Raw genomic sequence first — 20,083 nt, 5'->3', positions numbered from 1 at the left:
GCGGACAGAACTTGGTTTTCAAGGCCTAATGTGTTACAAAAATGTAAAATTTAGTTCTGAGAACTGTACAGAAATTCCTTAACATGAAACATAACATAAGGGTCTCGTAGGCTACCACTAGCCCAGCCGGCTACCCCTTGTTAGCTGGAAGCGGATGGATAAACAAAATCATAAAATTTAACCTGTCTGATGGGTCCAAAGTTTCCGTGATCGTGAAATTGTATTCGACACATGATAGGGTTAGTAGGATTATTCTCTTCACTTCAATCAGTTGTTCTGTTTCGAGAGACATGGCTCCTGAACGTAAAGGTTAAGTTTAAAACTGTAAATTACAGTACTGCATAACTGTAGACATAGAATAAAACTGCATGGCACAGTACTGTATTTTCCTTTTTCGGTTTTATCTTCTGTAGTTCAAAGTTGCAAAGAATTTACTGTAGTATACTGTATTTAGAATTAAAGTACAGTAATAGATTTCATTTAAAGCGTGAAGGGATACATAATGCATATTATAAATTTACTTCTAGATTGGGGAGCCTCCCTCCCAATAAAGGACACCTCCCTGATGCGGACAGATTGTTACGTCTCTTCAATGTCCGTAAATGAGAGGTTTCACTGTATTTTGCACATAGGAGTTATTGCAGTAACAACGACGATATACTACAATATATTATGTAAAATTATTTACGTTTCGGTCCGCACGCCATAAAAAAACATTGTACAGCCCTTATGTTTACCAATGTCCGCAGTACTCCGTAGAAAGACAGAGTTCGTACCTCGTCTCGTACACTGATCATTGCTGTGTCTATGTGTGGAGTTCCACTGTATTACTTTACATTTGTGATTATTTTTCCATTTCGTACAAATCGTATTTTCATCACTGGTGCTACGACATCGTAGATAAGCTCTGAGTGGTTACAACGAATCCGTGTATTTTGCTTCCTGATGTCCGTGTGGTTTGTCGCATACAAAGCTCAGAGCATGCAGCCACAACGCCTCTTCAAGGTAAACAAGGCATCTGCTTGCATCTCTCCACCCATTCCCCGCAAGACTAGCCAATATCCAGTCTGAGGGCGAGGTGTATCGAGGGTTGTGTGCTACAACCGCGACCTGAACAACTTAAATGGTAAGTATGTTTTGGCTTACATAATTTAATATTATTATTACAGATTGTAGTCATGTTGCCATGGTGAACCTCTCGTTGTGTTTTGAATATAGACGTGGTAAATGGAAGGATTGACGGTCCTAATTTCGAATGCCACACACGGCATCAGTGATCAATTCAGAGAGAGGCCCAGAGAGGGGGAATTTCCCCCCGGTTTCCAGAGGTCCCCTCGGAGATTTCAGACTTTATTTAACAAAAAAATTAATTTACACATTACAGTGCGACTCCAGTTCTGTGAATAGTTGTAAGTGTACCGTGGCTAAGTAAACAATTATGACGTCAGTTCAGTTCAGGCACTGGTACCGAGCACATCACAGACGGCAAGAGATGTTTGTCAAGTGGACGTCTTTAAACATGCAACAGAATCTACAAGTTATTCGTCTAATTGAAAAGGCAAAAACTTTAAGGGGAGAGGATGGTATTTTTTCGTGAAAAATGAGCAAATTAAAAAAAAACTTTAAAATACCCTGGGATATGTCTGGAATGCATTGCATAACATTTTGTGGGTATTTGTTCCCTTATCGGATGTTGAGTCGCCATTTTTAAACTTCCTGCGTTATGGATTTTTAAATCACTCGCCCATTTATATTGTTGTTTCCGGTAAATTAAATTTTCAAAAAAAAGTTTTTTTTCTTTAAAATACTTTTTGATATGTGTGGAATGCATTGCATAATATTTTGTGGGTATTTGTGCCCTTTTCGGATGTTGAGTCGCCATTTTTAAACTTCCTGCGTTATAGGTTTTTAAATCACTCGCCCATTTATATTGTTGCTTCCGGTAAATTAAATTTAAAAAAAAATTCTTTAAAATATCTTTGATATGTGTGTAATGCATTGCATAACATTTTGTGGGTATTTGTGCCCTTATCGGATGTTGAGACGTCATTTTTAAACTTCCTGCGTTATGGATTTTTTAATCACTCGCCCACTTTTATTGTTGTTTCCGGTAAATTAAATTTTCAAAAAAAAAATCTTTAAAATACCCTTTGATATGTGTGGAATGCATTCCATACCATTTTGTGGGTATTTGTGCCCTTAACGGATGTTGAGACGTCATTTTTAAACTTCCTGCGTTATGGATTTTTAAATCACTCGCCCACTTTTATTGTTGTTTCCGGTAAATTAAATTAAAAAAAAAATTGTTTCTTTAAAATACCCTTTGATATGTGTGGAATGCATTGAATAACATTTTGCGGGTATTTGTGTCGCTTAAGTATCGGATGTTGAGACGTCATTTTTAAACTTCCTGCGTTATGGATTTTTAAATCACTCGCCCACTTTTATTGTTGTTTCCGGTAAATTAAATTAAAAAAAAAATTATTTAAAATACCCTTTGATATGTGTGGAATGCATTGCATAACATTTTGTGGGTATTTGTGCCCTTATTGGATGTTGAGACGTCATTTTTAAAGTTCCTGCGCTATGGATTTTTAAATCACACGCCCGCTTTTATCGGTTTCCAGTAACTTAATTTTTTTTGCTACATTGCCAGACAAAAATGGATATATTTCTGAATTATTAAAGATATATGTATGAAATTTAGAACACACATTCTTTAGACTATACTATTAGGAAACTTTTCTCTGTAACAGAATTTTGTTAATTGATTTCATTTTAAAAATACGTCCGTTTGTTTGCGAGAAAGGAAATCAGAAAATTGTTATTAAATTTTAATTGTTTATTTTACAAACGTAGGGACTAATATCAAAATTCTGTTACCGACAGTTTGTAGAACATGCTTTTGCAAATACATTGCAAAAAACTGTTTGAATCTATCTTTAAAAACGGTTTCTCCTATATCGGTTTTAGTACACTCCTGCATTGAGTATATTTTTTTTTCAAATTTGGGCCTCCAAATAATTTTTTTTTCAAAATATTTTTATTTGGTTGAGCTTTCTACATACAAAAAAATTAATATTTCACACCAAATAGGATAACAATGTTTTAAAAAATACAATCCTCTCCCCTTAAATGTGTCGCAAATAATTAGAATATTAATGTTCCCACAGTCTACAAGATAAGAAGTCATAGTAAAAATATTAAAGAATATGTAAATTTTGATTGAATTAGAGGAGTGTAATAAGAAGTTAAGTAAGACGATAGAAATAGTGAAAATAGGTGAGGAGTATGGTGGAGGAGGCTAGCTATGATAGCGAAATATAATATGTAGAAAATTAGTGAGATCTGGAAATGGAATGTACACAAGAAACAGACATAATAACGAACATATTGGACAATGGTGTAGTATGTATTAGTAACAAGTATTATTAGAAACGGTGTGTGTTCGATATAAGTGTACTGAAAATCAAGAACGGAGTTGTAAAAGTGTCAATTTTGAATGATCTGAATTAAGTCGTTAGATTTTAAAGGTGGGAATACTGATCAATATAAATGGGGTTGAAAGTCAAATTATAAGAGCGTCTACAAAAGGTTTATCTGTAATAAATGTAATTGTGGCGCCGGATACAAAATTGTGAGGTCCACATTACAGGGATGTAAATGTTGACATCAAATATATATCATATCATATATTAAAGACAGATAAGCTACGTAAGATAACAATATTGTTATTAAAGTGAAATATTTTTATAGTTATTAATCAAGTGGTATGGGTCTTTTCCATATATTTAATGGCGGTGTGGTATAGATATTTAAAACTGAAAGTTATAATTTATAAAACAGTTATGCTACAGGTTGTTCTTTATGGTTGTGAAACTTGGATTTTCACTTTGAGAGAGGAACAGAGATTAAGGGTGTTCGAAAATAATATGCTTAGGAAAATATTTGGGGCTAAGAGGGATGAAGTCATAGGAGAATGGAGAAAGTTAAACCATGCAGAACTAGGCTACACGCATTGTCTTCTTCACCTAACATAATTAGGAACATTAAATCCAGATATTTGAGATGGCAGCGCATGTAGCACGCATGGGTTAATCTAGAAATGGTATAGAGTGTTAGTTGGAAGACCTGAAGGGAAAAGACCTTGAGGGAGGCAGGCGTAGATGGGAGGATAATATTAAAATCGATTTGAGAAGGTGGGATATGATGGTAGAGACTAGATTAATTTTGCTTAGGATAGGGACCGATAGTTGGCTTATGAGAAGGCGGCAATGAACCTCCGGGTTCCTTAAAAGCCATTTTTAAGTAAGTGATATAGATATTTATATGTGTGATTTTCTTTAGTATTGTCTACAGGAAGCGCAAAAATTATAATGCCTGAGGAAAGACCAAAAGGTATTACTTTCTGATAAAATAAGAGGCCTACAAAATGTTGTAGTGTCCCGGTAACTTTAGCAAGATCTCTTAGCAGGATTAAATGATTCTACCCTCTACATTTCAAGGTAGTTCACGAAACATGAGGCAGCTATACCAAGACGCTAGGCCTATGTCTATTGTTGGAAAGCACCAGTGGCGTAGCGTCAATGTAAGCTAAAAAGCTCAGCTTCCCCAGTTAATAATAATTTCGTAATAAACCTGCAGTTTATGAACAAAATTATTTATTAATTTTAATAGAGTTTATATTTATGCGTTAAATATTGTGATGCGGCAGCTCAGGATGATTTGTGATGCAGCAGTAAACAAGAAGCCTGCACACACCAGCTTCCAAGCAGACTGGTTTCTTTCACTCATTCTTCTGTTTAACCCACCCCTCAGATTCTCCATCCCTTTCTAACTAATCTACCCTGCTCTCAAGGCACGGAAGAAGCTAGCTTTTACATTGAAAGTTTCCGAGTTATCCCTTTCGTGAGTTGTGTTCAGTTGAAGTGTTAGTGTGCATTGCGGCTGATATAATAAATAATGTGTGAAATAACAGTTCCTGACACCGATTTACTTGAATTTTTAGGACAATTCTATTATCAAGACTGACTTACGAACAAAAGTGCGATTTAAAAAACAAATGACCGTGTCTATTTGTTAGAGATATATGTAAACCATGAAATCATATTTTACCATTTGAGGTCATGCCTTATTGGTGTTACTTACGAGGTTCCAACCAATCTTCGGACTGCTGACTTGACATTGACTACTATTTATTTTAAGACTATATTTTTGTAATACGTTTTCTCATATGTACATGAAAGACAACTTGAAATAGCTTCCCCTGCTCAAAATTTCATGCTACGCCACTGGAAAGCATGGCAAACCTGATATTTTCTTAACTCTCACAATCCGCAATGACCTGAATAGCTACTGCTTCACTCCCACATGAAAAACCGACTGATCGTCCTGACATTATTACTTGCGTTTTCGCTTTGAAACTCAAGATCTGAAGATGTAATAGTAATAGTATAGGTTCAAAAAAAAGTATTTAGCATAAAGAAAACCATTCAGGGGGGTATGTTTCTTTATTATGGAAACAAATAACTTCCAAAATGTCTGGTATTCTTCATTGGAAATAAGTTTGAAGATTTTTAATTTGAATTGTAATGAACTTAGTTTGCAGCATTTGCTGTACAAGCCACTAGTAATATAAAATTTGAACTGGTAATGGAAATTGCTGAAAAACGGCTGAACGGATTTTAATGAATGACCCGTCATTTTGAAGCTTGGCATCCAAGAATTTTGAGAAAAATATTAATTTTCAGTGAAGCGTTAGTTTTCCTACACAATTTTCCTATTTTCCAAAATCCATCTTTCATCAGTTTTGAGAACTAATTGCTTTTCAGTATAAAACAAAACACACACTACAATAAACAATAGGCTTTTACACGAAGGCCATGACCTGCAGGATTGCTGACATATGTAGAGTTCAAATTCAATTGGTATTTAAAAACTTCAAGATTTACTAAAAATAATTTACAGGTCTGATTCTGCGTTGTGTAATTTTCTGAGTACAGCTGTGTATTGGATATTAAAATCTACAAAACTTGAAGTGGTTTTATGACATTATTACTATTACAAATGAAATATTATTATAGTTTCAGTGGTGTAAGAAATTATTTATTAACCGTTATGGCATCGTCTTATCAATGTTACTCACCCTAGGTCCGTAACCATGGAAACAAGGAAGTTCTCAGTTCTGTATTTGTGGCTGTGGTGTACAATAGCTACAGCATCCGAGACTTCAAATATGTTGGACCCTCTTCGGCACCTGGATCTCAAGATCACGCTCAAAACTTGCAGGAATGACGCGGGACATTTGACTTCTCAGGTAAGAAAATACGTCTATCAGACCACTTGGTAATTCCACAGTCTAGTTACAGACGTCTCCAAAACCGTACTCACGAGTAAGCCCCTGAACGGAACCGAAGCCAGTACGTAATGCGCGCGCTCCGCCTCACCCATCTCCACCTGTACTGTACTCAATGTTTATGCGCAAACGAAGAGCAGTAGCGGACTGTCATTATCATTGTGTTGGTCGGAGTGTTCCACCGTTTCACAATGTCTTCTAATCATGGACGTAGTACATTCAAGGATGTAAGGGAAGAGAGATTTATTTTCGTGTTAGTGGGAAGAATATGAAATGTTTAATTTGTTCGAAAAATCTTCAGTGTGTGTTAAAATTCAACATGTGAAAATAATTTATTTTGGGACGTCTATATAACTGTTGATTATACATAATAATAAGTATATTACGATACGTTTACACTCAGTTTCGCAAGATATACTTACAGTTTTCGATTCATTTTAGATGAAATACATACAAATATTTTGATTAATTTCAAACAAGAAAATACAAACACAAATCACACACGTATCCTCAGTCTTAAACAAAAAAGCTTCTTGCTAACTATGTTCTAACTTGGAATATTGGGAAATCAATGAAGCCCTTTACAGAATGAGTATTTGTAAAATCGTGCATACAGAATGTCTTCTAGATGTAATGCGAAATGAATTATTCCATTATTGAATATTCCCCATTCAAAAGTAGAAGCTTCCTAGTATGTCAAAATAATATACAAACGTATGATATTTCTTAGCCTTTCGATGTTATTATTTGTAAACCTAAGGGAGATCGTTGCCGCAATCCCTCACTGACCGCTCCCATCTGTTGAGGTACGAGTCTCTCCCCACTTCTACAGCCTTACACCACACTGTGTTCGGCGGGCAGCATCGGGATCACGAATGACTATACGCGTTTTGGAGACCTCTGGTCCAGTATATACAGTCACGAAGATCAATACGTAGTAAATATGCATCCATAGATAGTTGCTAACCACTAGGATCGCTACTATCGCCTCATCACAGACAATGCGAAATAGTACCAGCACAGTCTATTGTTCCTAGTACCAGTGGCGGTTCCTCGGGGGAGGGAAGGGAGGAACGTCCTCCTCACATTTTTCTTCTTTTGAAAGTAAATACCAAATAAAATATGTGCCTTGAAATTCAAGGCAGATTCGATAATTTTTAAGTTCACAACTATAAGAAAACCTCGGTTGATCGAGTTTTAAACGACGCGCGCTCATGTGCTGCTAGAAAACTGTGAGAAGGATGCGAGATTGTTTGTGTGGAGGAAAGTCAATCCGTTCCTCCTTTACTGCAGTTAGCACACAGAGACATCAGCACACTAGCGGCCAGAGAAAGAAGCAAAGTTTTAAAGGGAGTAAATGAACGGAGAGGGAGGAGATCCTCCTCTGAATCAGCGCATGGGCGGGAAATAGAAACCGACTGGTCGTGCAGCAAGCTCGCTACCGCTGCCATATAACGATCTTGCATTCAACCAGACTATAACACATCTAGGAGGAGGCACAATAAAAACAGTTTTAACGCAATGCAATAAAAAACACCATAATATAAACTTTTTTAAAATTATACATCAAAAATATTATTCATTGCACTTTATGTAGGCTACTATTCATGGTTTGAAACTTTCAAGGATATTTGAAAGTTAAAGTGGGGTTTATATAAAACAAAGAAGTAGTTCTACGTTAGTATCGCAGATCTTTTTGGCTCCTGATAAATTCACTTCCATTCATTGTGTACTAGACAGGGCAACAGCCAAGTTGTCAGTTTTGTACAAATATATTTGAAATTGAAAGTAGGTAGAGTACTCCAAACTACATTATTTTTAACATAAAAAATTGGCCACCGGCAACTTTGAACAATAATGGTAGTATGACTTTACAAAAACTGATATTCTTCAAAAGCATGTGATACTGAACTTGTAAAATGTACATGTGGCAACACAGACCACGTGGGTGGATGTAGTGTTCTCGCTTTCCTCAGATTATTTCCCATTCCCATTGTTCCGATTACGTGTTAATAGCTATAGTCTCTTCCAATACATGTGATGCTGTAGTGTGCTCGAAAAATGCTGCCAGGTGAATTTCCTTGTAATTGTTAATTTGTGCAATTATTCAACAATAAATGGAAATGAAAACATTATATATTTTGGACAATTTAGGAAACTCAGTTTACAAGAACAGATTATTGCTATACAGAAGGGAAGGCCAACCCCAACACTACCTGGTCTTACATGTATGCATGTTGGCTAATTTGTAGCTTGTTTCATTCAAGAAGGTGTCATTTCGTCCTGTTATCTTTTTTCCTCCTCTTAAGAAATACGCAGGAGCCGCCACTGCCTAGTACCCTCAACAACTCAAGCTTCGTGATTGTATATACTAGTCTGTGGTAATTATCTACAAGAGCAATTTTGTGCATACTATGTTACAAGAAACGTATTTCAGACTCCATTATTGTGCCTTGTTTTGTGTGTTGATCATCGCAGGTACGTGTTGAAGAAGAACTGGGGAAAACAGATTCATGTGAACACTTGCATCATGACCGAGGCTCTGGTTCTCAATGTACAAAAGGTAACTATTCTCTCTCTTTTTCTCTGGCAGAAATCCGTCACATATTTTTGGCGAGGTTTTATACGGTACCGTAAACCTAAATCATACGGCTAGAATGAAGTTTTAACCAAATCAGCGACAAGGTTATCTGCTGGGAATAATTGTCTGACTTATTGGAACATGATGCTTATGGGCTATTCCATATGAAATCGATCAGTAAAAAACCTCGCATTTTGTTTATACTAAAAATTTTTCCCTATTTATACCAGGTGCTGAGGACAGTGCATTTTAAAAAATATACTATCGAAAGTCTAACGGTTTTCGTACTATTGAGCGAAAAATTTAGCGTATTTTATGAAAACAAGCCTCTTTCAGCGCTCAGAACTCTGGAACCATTTACTGCAGAACATTGAACGGGAGCTCATTTTGAAGCTGACATTTGGTAGGTTATGATAAGAAGTAATCCTTATTTTTATTGTACACAGAGAGACAGATAATCTGATTTTACTTACTTTTAGGCTTTTTGCCTATTTGTAAAAATGTAAAAAATATTGACAAAAAACCTTGCATTATTAAGAGGGATTCGGCATTGTTTGCTTAGTGGCTGGGCAATAAGTTTCGAGGGTATTAAATAAATTATTTTCACACTCCTGGACTTGAACGGTGCAGTACAGCACGCACTGGTCGAGAGCTGAAGATAAGCGAGCGTTGGGCGTCATTTTACTCCTGTGTTTATGAAAACTTCTAATAAAGCTAGCCCAGCTATGCGCTACTAGACGAAACATCACGTGTTTGTCTCCTGGCCTTGCTTGTCTCGGCTAAGCCCCCGCCTCACAGTCAGCTGGTTAGTTCACGCGCGTACTATTTATTTTCTTTATTTGATATTTTCAATACTTTCTTATCAACATACCATCGGTAAAAAATATGTGTTTATTTGTACTTTCAATGCGGAATCTAAGTATATACTTTTAAAATATTTTTTTCCTAGGCAAAGGCGTTTTAATGAGAAAAAATCTAAATTTCTCCATTTTCATAGAAAGTAAGAAAATCTGTTTATATGTCAATATAAACTTTAATTTCTCAGCATCAAAATAAACCATTATTTTGATCATTGGGTGAAAGGGTTTCGTAGCTACAGCAGTTTAAAGTTGCCAATTTTATGAAAATACGATAAATTTAAATATTTTTAATTTAAACACTATGAAGTTCTGATGCCTCATACTTTGCACAAAGCATTGTATCACAGTTCTCTACGTACAAAAAAAGTTTCATTGTACAGGGTGCGTCAGAAAGAACGGATGGATTTCACATGGCAAGAAAATTGTAAAGATTCATCAAATCAAAAATTTATTGTTATCAACATATTCACCAATACATGCAGTTTATTTATAGAAAACAACATTATCCATATGATGTGCTTGGCTTTCAATACAGGCATCGAGGCATTTTCTGATATTCGCCATCACTTTCACAGTCATAGCTGGTGCAATTGCCACGATTTCTTCACGAATCGCTGTCTTCAGTTCGTCCAGTGTATGTGATCGATGTTTACAAACTTACGCCTTCAAATGATCCCAAAGAAAGAAGTCGCAGGGCGCGAGATCTTACCGTAGCCTCGGACAATCTCAGTGCAATAGAATTTCGTCCAGGTGATTTCTTCTTTAATGTTGAACCTGTGATACGAAATGAAGCCACCCACCGCAAAATTGTATTCCGAGTTGGAATCCTAGCGTGACATCCGATGTCGAAATGAGTCCTGAGTGGCGATCACAGACTCTTCATTTTTCAAAAATGTCTCTACGATGAAAGCACGTTGTACACCAGACTAACACCATATTCTCAACTGAAACTGCATTCTATGGCTGACCCAATAGTCGTGGTCCCCCTCACTATATCTCTCTCCTCGTTGCGTATCGATAGTTTGAAATCCATCCGTTCTTTCTGACGCACCCTTTATTTATAAGTTGTAAGGTGAATTTTCTCTATATTTCGGTCGATTTGAGATGGAATAGCTCTTATGGAGTAGGTTTTTTTAGTAATTTTCCCGCCATTTCTATTCCAGTACTCTTTGTTTAAAGCCGTCACTGCAGCCTAGTGGGGCGGGTTCGATCCCCGCAGTACCCTCGTTGTGTTGGGCAACCCCGTGGTCCAGGTAACACAGGAGTTTTCTCTCACAGCTCCGGTTCCTTTGTGGCATCCCAAAAAATCTCCATCATTATCTCATCTCATCTCGGGTGTAATGTAGCCTCTTTTGTCGCACCCTGAGCAACGACTCTATCGGTAAATTTAAGGCATTAGTACAGGCCTGGGCCCAATAGGCAGAATCACTACAGACTACCCCTCAACCCCCACTCCACCTTCCCTGGCTGAGATAGTAATGTTTCGGTCGGATGAAGGTAAGCATTGCTTAGTGACGGATTGTACAGGGACATCATTTTATTTTTACTAACATTTCTAATATTAACCTGGCTATACCTTTGGATTAACGGTTGAGAACCGGAAACACCGTTTGCTACCCCTTCCACGACTGGACTTCGATGATACTGCCGTAAAATACAAACAAATCACTTTACTAGGTATGGGAGGGAAGAAAAGTAGTTCATCCATTTACGTAAACTAGGAAATATTGCACTTTTTTTAGTTCGATCATTTTCATTAGGTTTTTGTTTAATCAAAATGCAGTACAGTATTAACAATAAGTGTTTTTACTCACGAACTGAGCTGTCCATGTGGACGTATTCATTATGCAGTGTATATTATACTGTCTACAGCACATTAGCGTACAATATAGAGAATGAAGTTAAATTTAAAAATAATCATAATATGGATATTTAAACACATTTTTTTAAAATGGTCGCCGTTCATTTCGATACAGGCTTCAGTTCTAATGTGCATATTATCGCACTATAGACTATTGTACCTAATCCCAATTACCAGGTTCGTACTTCGTATCAGTAACTCATGTTGAAATAATTCTGTACCTACTCTATAAAAGAGTACCTTACATACTGTAAATTCAATCTTCACTTCTGCCCGATTCAAAAACATAAAATTACTCAGACATACTGTCTACTGTCCGTCCAAGTGGTTATGGCGTAGGATGGTAGAAAGGGAGGAAATCACGTGAAAGTTAATTACTTAACAAGGCCCTTTAATTTAAGTTATTTTGAACAGTTGTAGAGTATTACTTAGACGTCCAATTCCTAACAGAAATTAATGTTCTCAAAAAGAGCTAAGACAGCCCAGCCACTAGCTGGCGAATAAAAGCTGGTGGGGGAAACCGGTATACGACGTAGGCAAATGGACGACAGTACCCGTGCGAAAATGATTCAATATTGAAAGCTCTTTCGTCACTGGAAAACGCGAACATATTTTTGGAACGTACTGTTTACTACGACCGTAAGGCTACTATGACTGTATATGCGGTCTTGGGTCTGTGTGGAGGACGGTTGAACTTCATTTGCAGAAGGGGTGGGAGTGAAGTACATTCAAAAACTCAGTTACAATAAAAATTAAAGTAAAAATAAAATGATGTCCCTGTATAAGACAGGCATCATAGTTTTTACCCCTGATCACATATATATCAGATTGTCCATTGCCACGATATGAAATAACAATATACAGTGAAACCTCTCATTACGGACATCGAAGGGACAATCTGTCCGCATCTGGGAGGTGTTCTTTATAGGGAGGGAGGCTTCCCAATCTAACAGTAAATTTATAATATGCATTATGTATCCCTTCACGTCTTAAATGAAATGTATTACTGTAGTTTAATTCTAAATACAGTCTACTGTACTACAGTAAATACTTTGCAACTTTGAACTTCAGTAGATAAGACCGAAAAAGGAAAATACAGTACTGTGCCATGCAATTTTATTCTAGGTCTACAGTTATGCAGTACTGTAATTTACAGTTTTCAACTTAACCTTTACGTTCAGGTGCCATGTCTCTGAAACAGAACAACTGATTGAAGTGAAGAGAATAATCCTACTAACCCTATCATGTGTCGAATACAATTTCACGATCGCGGAAACCTTGGACCCATCAGACAATTTAATGACTTCGTTTATCCACCCGTTTCCAGCTAACAAGGGGTAGCCGGCTGGGCTAGTGGTAGCCTACGAGACCCTTATTGTTTTCTTTCATGTTAAGGAATTTCTGTCCATATATGAGGAGTGTCCATATCTTTGGGGTGTCCGTAAGGAGAGGGTTCCACTGTATAAAAGAAAACAACCACCAGGATCTCCATTGTTGAAAATGAATTTTTTTTTCACTTTTCCTTTGTGCCCAGGGCTGCATTAGCAGATGGATGAGTTAGGGCCCATGTAACATTTGAGTTTTCTTAGTGAGCTGTACTCTCTGATAAATGTAAAATCTTAGTTAGACAAAGAAAAATGACGGCTACTATACGCAAAATCCCCTTGGGAAGACTTCGGTTGATTCCGTGAGAGCTTAGGTTTATACAGCCAGTGCCACCGTTTCTGGCGTGTGAAATAAGTAATGGAAACGTTGAGAGCGAGTATCTTATCTTTGCCTCAAAATGTGAGCATGAAAGCTGACAACTGTGATTGGCAGATTCCTGACGTCACATCTGTTTAGGAGGTGGTACCGCTCTCAGCCGAAGTGGCAACAGATGTCACTGACTGGACAGTGTACTCAAGGACACACCCCAGAAACGGGAAGTGCAAGTGTCTTGCTTTTGACGCAGTAGGCAGAGTGCTGTCATGACGTGTTGGGCGGTACCGTTCTCAGCTGCACTGGCAACAAGTGCTCACTGATTGGATTTTTACTCAAGGACACGCGCCAGAAACGCTGGCACTGGCTATACGTGAAGGATTTCTTATGCACGAATCCGCTCTTTTCTTTTTTCCTTTGTTTTGCTCGTTTGTTCCTCTTTCTTTCTATTTATAGAAAGTGGACTTAGACAAATTCAGTCCACACCTGTGGAGTAACGGTCAGAGCGTCTGACCACGAAACCAGGTGGCCCGGGTTCGAATCCCGGTCGGGGCAAGTTACCTGGTTGAGGTTTTTTCCGAGGTTTCCCCTCAACCCAATACGAGCAAATGCTGGGTAACTTTCGGTGCTGGATCCCAGACTCATTTCACCGGCATTGTCACCTTCATTTCATTAAAACACTAAATAACCTAGATGTTGATACAGCGTCGTAAAATAACCCAATAAAGTAAAATAAAAAAATAGGCAAATTCACGCTACAGGAGGTCAGTCTTTTTTGTGTCTAAGGCTGTACATATCATCCAGAACATCAATCAGATTTGTGTATGAAATTAAAACACTAAATTTTTCAGCCACCAGCCGCCACTGTCTGAAACGCGTAATGTTTAATTTGCGTGACACCGAATATTTAACTGTGTTTGCAGAGCACCCTCGACCTTTCTACGAACTGGTCCCAGGGCTGGGCTACTTGAAGCTGCACAACCGACCCAAGACTTGGAACGAGGCGAAAATCGCTTGCGAGAAGGAAGGCGCGCATCTTGGGATTCTGAACTCGGAGACGGAGCTGGAGGCACTCAGGGAGCTGCGGGCACGGCTGCCGAGCCACTACAAGGACTGGCGCGACAGTGTGGTGCACGTGGGCGTGACGGACAGCCAGGAGGAGGGGACGTGGCTTACCATATTCGGTGAGTCGTGGAGGGAATTGGCCGCAATGCGTTCGCTCGGGCGGAGGACTGTTCCAGATCTGCTGTGCAGATAACCCTAATTACTCTTGAGGCACGAGACTGGAAGTTTGTATCAAAGGATGTTCGCCGACCTCATGTACAGCGGGTATCACGTAAGAGGCTTCCTTCTTTCCTTACTTTCTTTGATTATTTATTTTTCCTTTCTTTCTTTCTTCCTTTCTTTCTTTCTTCCATCTTTATTCCCTTCCTTTCTTCCTTTGTTTCTTTCTTCCATCCTTCCTTTCTTCCTTTGTTTTTTTCTTTCTTATTTTCTTTCTTTCTTCCTTTCTTTCTTCTATCCTTCTTCCCTTGCTTTCTTGCTTTGTTTCTTTTTCCTACGTTTCTTTCTTTCTAACTTTTCTTTCTTCCTTCCTTTCTTTCTTCCATCCTTCTTCCCTTGCTTTCTTCCTTTGTTCCTTTTTCCTTTCTTTCTTTCTAACTTTTTCTTTCTTTCTTCCTTTCTTTCTTCCATCCTTCTTCCCTTGCTTTCTTCCTTTGTTTCTTTTTCCTTTCTTTCTTTCTAACTTTTTCTTTCTTTCTTCCTTTCTTTCTTCCATCCTTCTTCCCTTGCTTTCTTTCTTTGTTTCTTTTTCCTTTCTTCCTTTCTAACTTTTTCTTTCTTTCTTTCTTCCATCCTTCTTCCCTTCCTTTCTTCCTTCCATCTTTCTTCCCTTCCTTTCTTCCTTTGTTTTTTCTTTCTTATTTTCTTTCTTCCTTTCTTTCTTCCATCCTTCTTCCCTTCCTTTCTTCCTTCCATCTTTCTTCCCTTCCTTTCTTCCTTTGTTTCTTTTTCCTTTCTTTTTTTCTTACTTTCTTTCTTCCACCCTTCTTCCCTTCCTTTCTTCCTTTCTTTCTTCCATCCTTCTTCCCTTCCTTTCTTCCTTTGTTTCTTTCTTTTTTACTTTCTTTCTTCCACCCTTCTTCCCTTCCTTTCTTCCACCCTTCTTCCCTTCCTTTCTTCCTTTGTTTCTTTCTTTCTTTCTTCCACCCTTCTTCCCTTCCTTTTTCCCTTTGTTTCTTTCTTTCTTACTTTCTTTCTTCCATCCTTCTTCCCTTCCTTTCTTCCTTTGTTTATTTCTTTCTTTCTTTCTTCCACCCTTTTTCCCTTCCTTTCTTCCTTTCTTTCTTCCATCCTTCTTCCCTTCCTTTCTTCCTTTGTTTATTTCTTTCTTACTTTTTCTTCCACCCTTCTTCCCTTCCTTTCTTCCTTTCATCCTTCTTCCCTTCCTTTCTTCCTTTATTTTTTTCTTTCTTATTTTCTTTCTTTCTCCCTTTCTTCCATCCTTCTTCCCTTCCTTTCTTCCTTTGTTTCTTTTTTCCTTCATTCCTTTCTTTCTTACTTTCTTTCTTTCTTCCTTTCAATCTTCCATCCTTCTTCCCTTCCTTTCTTCTTGTTTCTTTTTTCTTTCTTTCTTTCTTCCTTTCCTTCTTCCATCCTTCTTCCCTTCATTTCTTCCTTTGTTTCTTTTTTCATTTCTTTCTTTCTTCCTTCCTTTCTCCTTCCCTTCCTTTGTTCGATTGTTTTTTTGTTTCTTTTCTCCTTTCTTTCTTTCTTCCTTCCTTCCGTCCTTTTTTCTTTCTTTCATTATCTCGTATTTATTATCTGTTTCTTTACTTCTACTTATTTTTTCTTTTTGCTCCTCCTTTTAATGTCAAACGTTTATATGCTTGACATTCGCAAAATCTTGTCACACTCTCTGTCAATACGGTGACGTAGGAGAGTTCGTAGGTGGCGCTTAGGGGAACCTGTAGCGCTGAGAGCCTTTGAGCATATACACATAATTTCATTCTGGGTGGTATAACGGGCCCACCCAAGTTGTCTGTGTGCGAAGGCATGTCCCAGCTTGTGCCCATCCCCTGAAACGTCCAAGTCCTCAAATTTGCCCGTAAGATTTGAAACATTTCGAAATTCATAGCCATTGCTGGAGTGCTGAAAACAGGCGTTGTAAACCATTGCCTAAGTCTGCAAGGAATACCTATATTATTCGCAAATACCTATCAGTATATTCAACTTCAGGGTTCATTTCTATGGTAGGCTATGGAGAAAAATCTCCATCTTCTCTGAAGAAAATCGAACCAGGACCTGCTCAACATGTAGCCTAATACCCTGTTGCTTGATTCACAAAGTAGCATCAGGTAATATTACAAACATGAGAAAGGTTTGTTTACTCGGAGTGAAATGTGTATATAGAAACTTGCTGTCGTCTTTTGTTTCAGGTAAACCTTTCTCGGACACTGGGTACACAAAATGGGGCACGAACGAACCTGGAGGCGGTGTCAATGAAAACTGCATGGCCGTGTTTGTGGATAGCGGAGTCCTAGTGGATGCAGGCTGTGGGAGTACATTTGCATTCTATTGCGAAAAGGAAACATAGGTCTCCAGTAAGCCAACAGACAAAGAAACATTTTCATATCGATGTTGCAAATCTGTTTGGAAACATTCTACTGAGAGTACATAAAAAATAAGAGGACACGTGTTCAATATTTCTCTTCCATAGTTCCTAGTTTCTCATAGAATTGAAGTAATTTAGCTGTTAATTTTTCGAATTTCCTACATTCTTTTTTTATTGTCCAGGACTCTGGGATTTTTTGTAATACTGTTTAAACCTGAATAGAAACAGATCTCGTTGTTCTCTCTGACAACTATCTTACATAGCCTAATGAATGAATGAATGAAATGAATGAATCCATGAATTGAATTGAATTGAAAGGAATGAATGAATGCATGAATTGAATTGAATTGAATAGAATTGAAAGGAATGAATGAATGCATGAATTGAATTGAATTGAATTGAACGGAATGAATGAATGAATGCATGAATTGAATTGAACGGATTGAATTAATTAATTACTTAATTAATTAATTGAATTGAAAGAAATAAATGAATGAATTGAATTGACCGGAATGAATGAATGCATGAATTGAATTGAATTGAATTAAACGGAATGAATGAATTAGTTAATTATTAATTGAATTGAGCGAAATGAATGAATGATTTAATTAATTAACTGAACAATTTGAATGAATGAATGAATTATTTAATTAAAAGGAATGAATGAATAGAATTGAACGGCATGAATGAATGAATGAATGAATTGAATTAAATTGTATTGAATTGAACGGGATGAATGATTGATGCATGAATTGAATTAAATTGAACGCAATGAATGAATGAATGAATGCATGAATTGAATTGAATGAATGAATGAATGAATGAATGAATGAATGAATGCATGAATTGAATTGAACGGATTGAATGAATTAATTAATTAATTAATTGAATTGAACGAAATAAATGAATGAATTGAATGGAATGAATGAATGCATGAATTGAATTGAATTGAATTGAACTAAATTGAACGGAATGAATTAATGAATTAGTTAATTATTAATTGAATTGAAGGAAATGAATGAATGAATTGATTAATTAATTAATTAATTGAACGGATTGAATGAATGAATTAATTAATTAAACGGAATGAATGAATTGAATTGAATTGAACTGAATGAATGAATGAATTAATTAATTAATTAATTAATTAATTAATTGAACGGAATGAATGAATGAATTGAATTGAACGGGATGAATGATTGATGCATGAATTGAATTAAATTGAACGCAATGAATGAATGAATGAATGAATGAATGAATGCATGAATTGAATTGAATTGAACGGAATGAATGAATGAATGCATGAATTGAATTGAACGGATTGAATGAATGAATGAATGAATTAATTAATTAATTGAATTGAACGAAATAAATGAATGAATTGAATGGAATGAATGAATGCATGAATTGAATTGAATTGAATTGAACTGAATTGAACGGAATGAATGAATTGGTTAATTATCAATTGAATTGAACGAAATGAATGAATGAATGAATGAACGAATGAATGAATTTATTAATTAATTGAACGGATTGAATGAATGAATGAATTAATTAATTAATTAAACGGAATGAATTAATTGAATTGAACGGAATGAATGAATGAATGAATGAATGAATCGAATTGAATTGAACGGAATGAATGATTGATGCATGAATTGAATTAAATTGAACGCAATGAATGAATGAATGCATGAATTGAATTGAATTGAACGGAATGAATGAATGCATGAATTGAATTGAACGGATTGAATGAATGAATGAATTAATTAATTAATTGAATTGAACGAAATATATGAATGAATTGAATAGAACGGAATGAATGAATGCATGAATTGAATTGAATTGAATTGAACTGAATTGAACGGAATGAATGAATGAATTAGTTAATTATTAATTGAATTGAATGAAATGAATGAATTGATTGATTAATTAATTAATTAATTGAGCGGTTTGAATGAATGAATTAATTAAACGGAATGAGTTAATTGAATCGAACGGAATGAATAAATGAATGAATGAATGAATGAATGAATGAATGAATGAATGAATGAATGAATGAATGAATGAATTGAATCGAATTGAATTGAATTGAACGAAATGAATGATTGATGCATGAATTGAATTAATTTGAACGCAATGAATGAATGAATGAATGAATGAATGCTGGGCGTTCTTCAGAAAGTAGGTTTCACTCCTGCACATACAGTCGGCGTTTTCCTGTTACATAATGTGATTATGATATTTTATTGTACCCCAACCGTTTGGTTCTGCTGACCCTTCACATTCCTGTATTCGGGCCAGCATTTCCATTCTTGCGCTACTTAGCCTACGTCAATTTTAAACTTATCTTCCTTTATCCAATGCTGTTTCCTTCCGTGTCTGTTCTCTTACTTATCACTTCATCTATTTCTCATTTTATTCATCTGACTATATATCGTTCTAAAACTAATTTCCCCATCCCTACCATCACCTTCACTATTTATTTCAGACTATTTTCACTATACATACTTTTCATTGCCGTTTCTATTTCTTGCTTGTTACACTCATCTGACATAAAAATGGCTCACTTTGCTATTTACATCACTTCAGTAAATAATTTCCTATCTACACATTTACATAACGACCCATACACTTATCGGCCTTTGTTCTGCACTGTGGCCTTCCGTGATCTTTCTTTTCTCTTATCACTTCGTCTATTTCGTACTTTACTCGTCCTACGCTATTTGTCGTTCAAAACCCATTTAAATCTAAATTTAATTCCCTATCCCTCACACTACGTTTACTATTTCTTCTTTACGCAATTACTGTAATGACTATTTCATTTATATGACGTCATTCCATTTTCGACCAATGAAGTGTAATGACATTTTGAATTCCAACCAATCACAGTCAGACTTTGCGATAATTTTTGCAGCTAGATATATCGCTATAAATTTATCGCATGGTCCTTCTTTTGTTGAGTCGTTGTCGCCAACTGTTTCCCCGTAAATTGATGATCATGAATACATTAAGATGCAACTACACGGTTAAACTTTTCTTTCAACTTTAAAGCAATGAATGCAAGATTTATATTTAATATTAATTAATATATATACACAGTGAAGACGAC

The 20,083-nt window shown here is 36.4% G+C and overlaps 1 protein-coding gene across 1 annotated transcript; it reads left to right on the top strand.

Annotated features, from left to right (window-relative positions):
* The first annotated feature begins 827 nt into the window (after positions 1-827).
* Positions 828-17,047, top strand: LOC138716167 (hemolymph lipopolysaccharide-binding protein-like). The gene is made up of 5 exons (XM_069849009.1): positions 828-1,126; positions 6,151-6,316; positions 8,834-8,918; positions 14,279-14,539; positions 16,796-17,047. The coding sequence occupies exons 2-5, from the start codon at positions 6,161-6,163 to the stop codon at positions 16,951-16,953; spliced, it is 660 nt and encodes a 219-aa protein (XP_069705110.1). The 5' UTR covers positions 828-1,126; positions 6,151-6,160; the 3' UTR covers positions 16,954-17,047.
* The last annotated feature ends 3,036 nt before the right edge of the window (positions 17,048-20,083 follow it).

Source organism: Periplaneta americana, chromosome 2, assembly GCF_040183065.1.
Source record: "Periplaneta americana isolate PAMFEO1 chromosome 2, P.americana_PAMFEO1_priV1, whole genome shotgun sequence".
In the NCBI taxonomy this organism is placed as follows: Eukaryota; Metazoa; Arthropoda; class Insecta; order Blattodea; family Blattidae; genus Periplaneta; species Periplaneta americana.
Note: the sequence above shows the minus strand (reverse complement) of the source record. Positions and strands in the feature narration are given on the sequence as shown.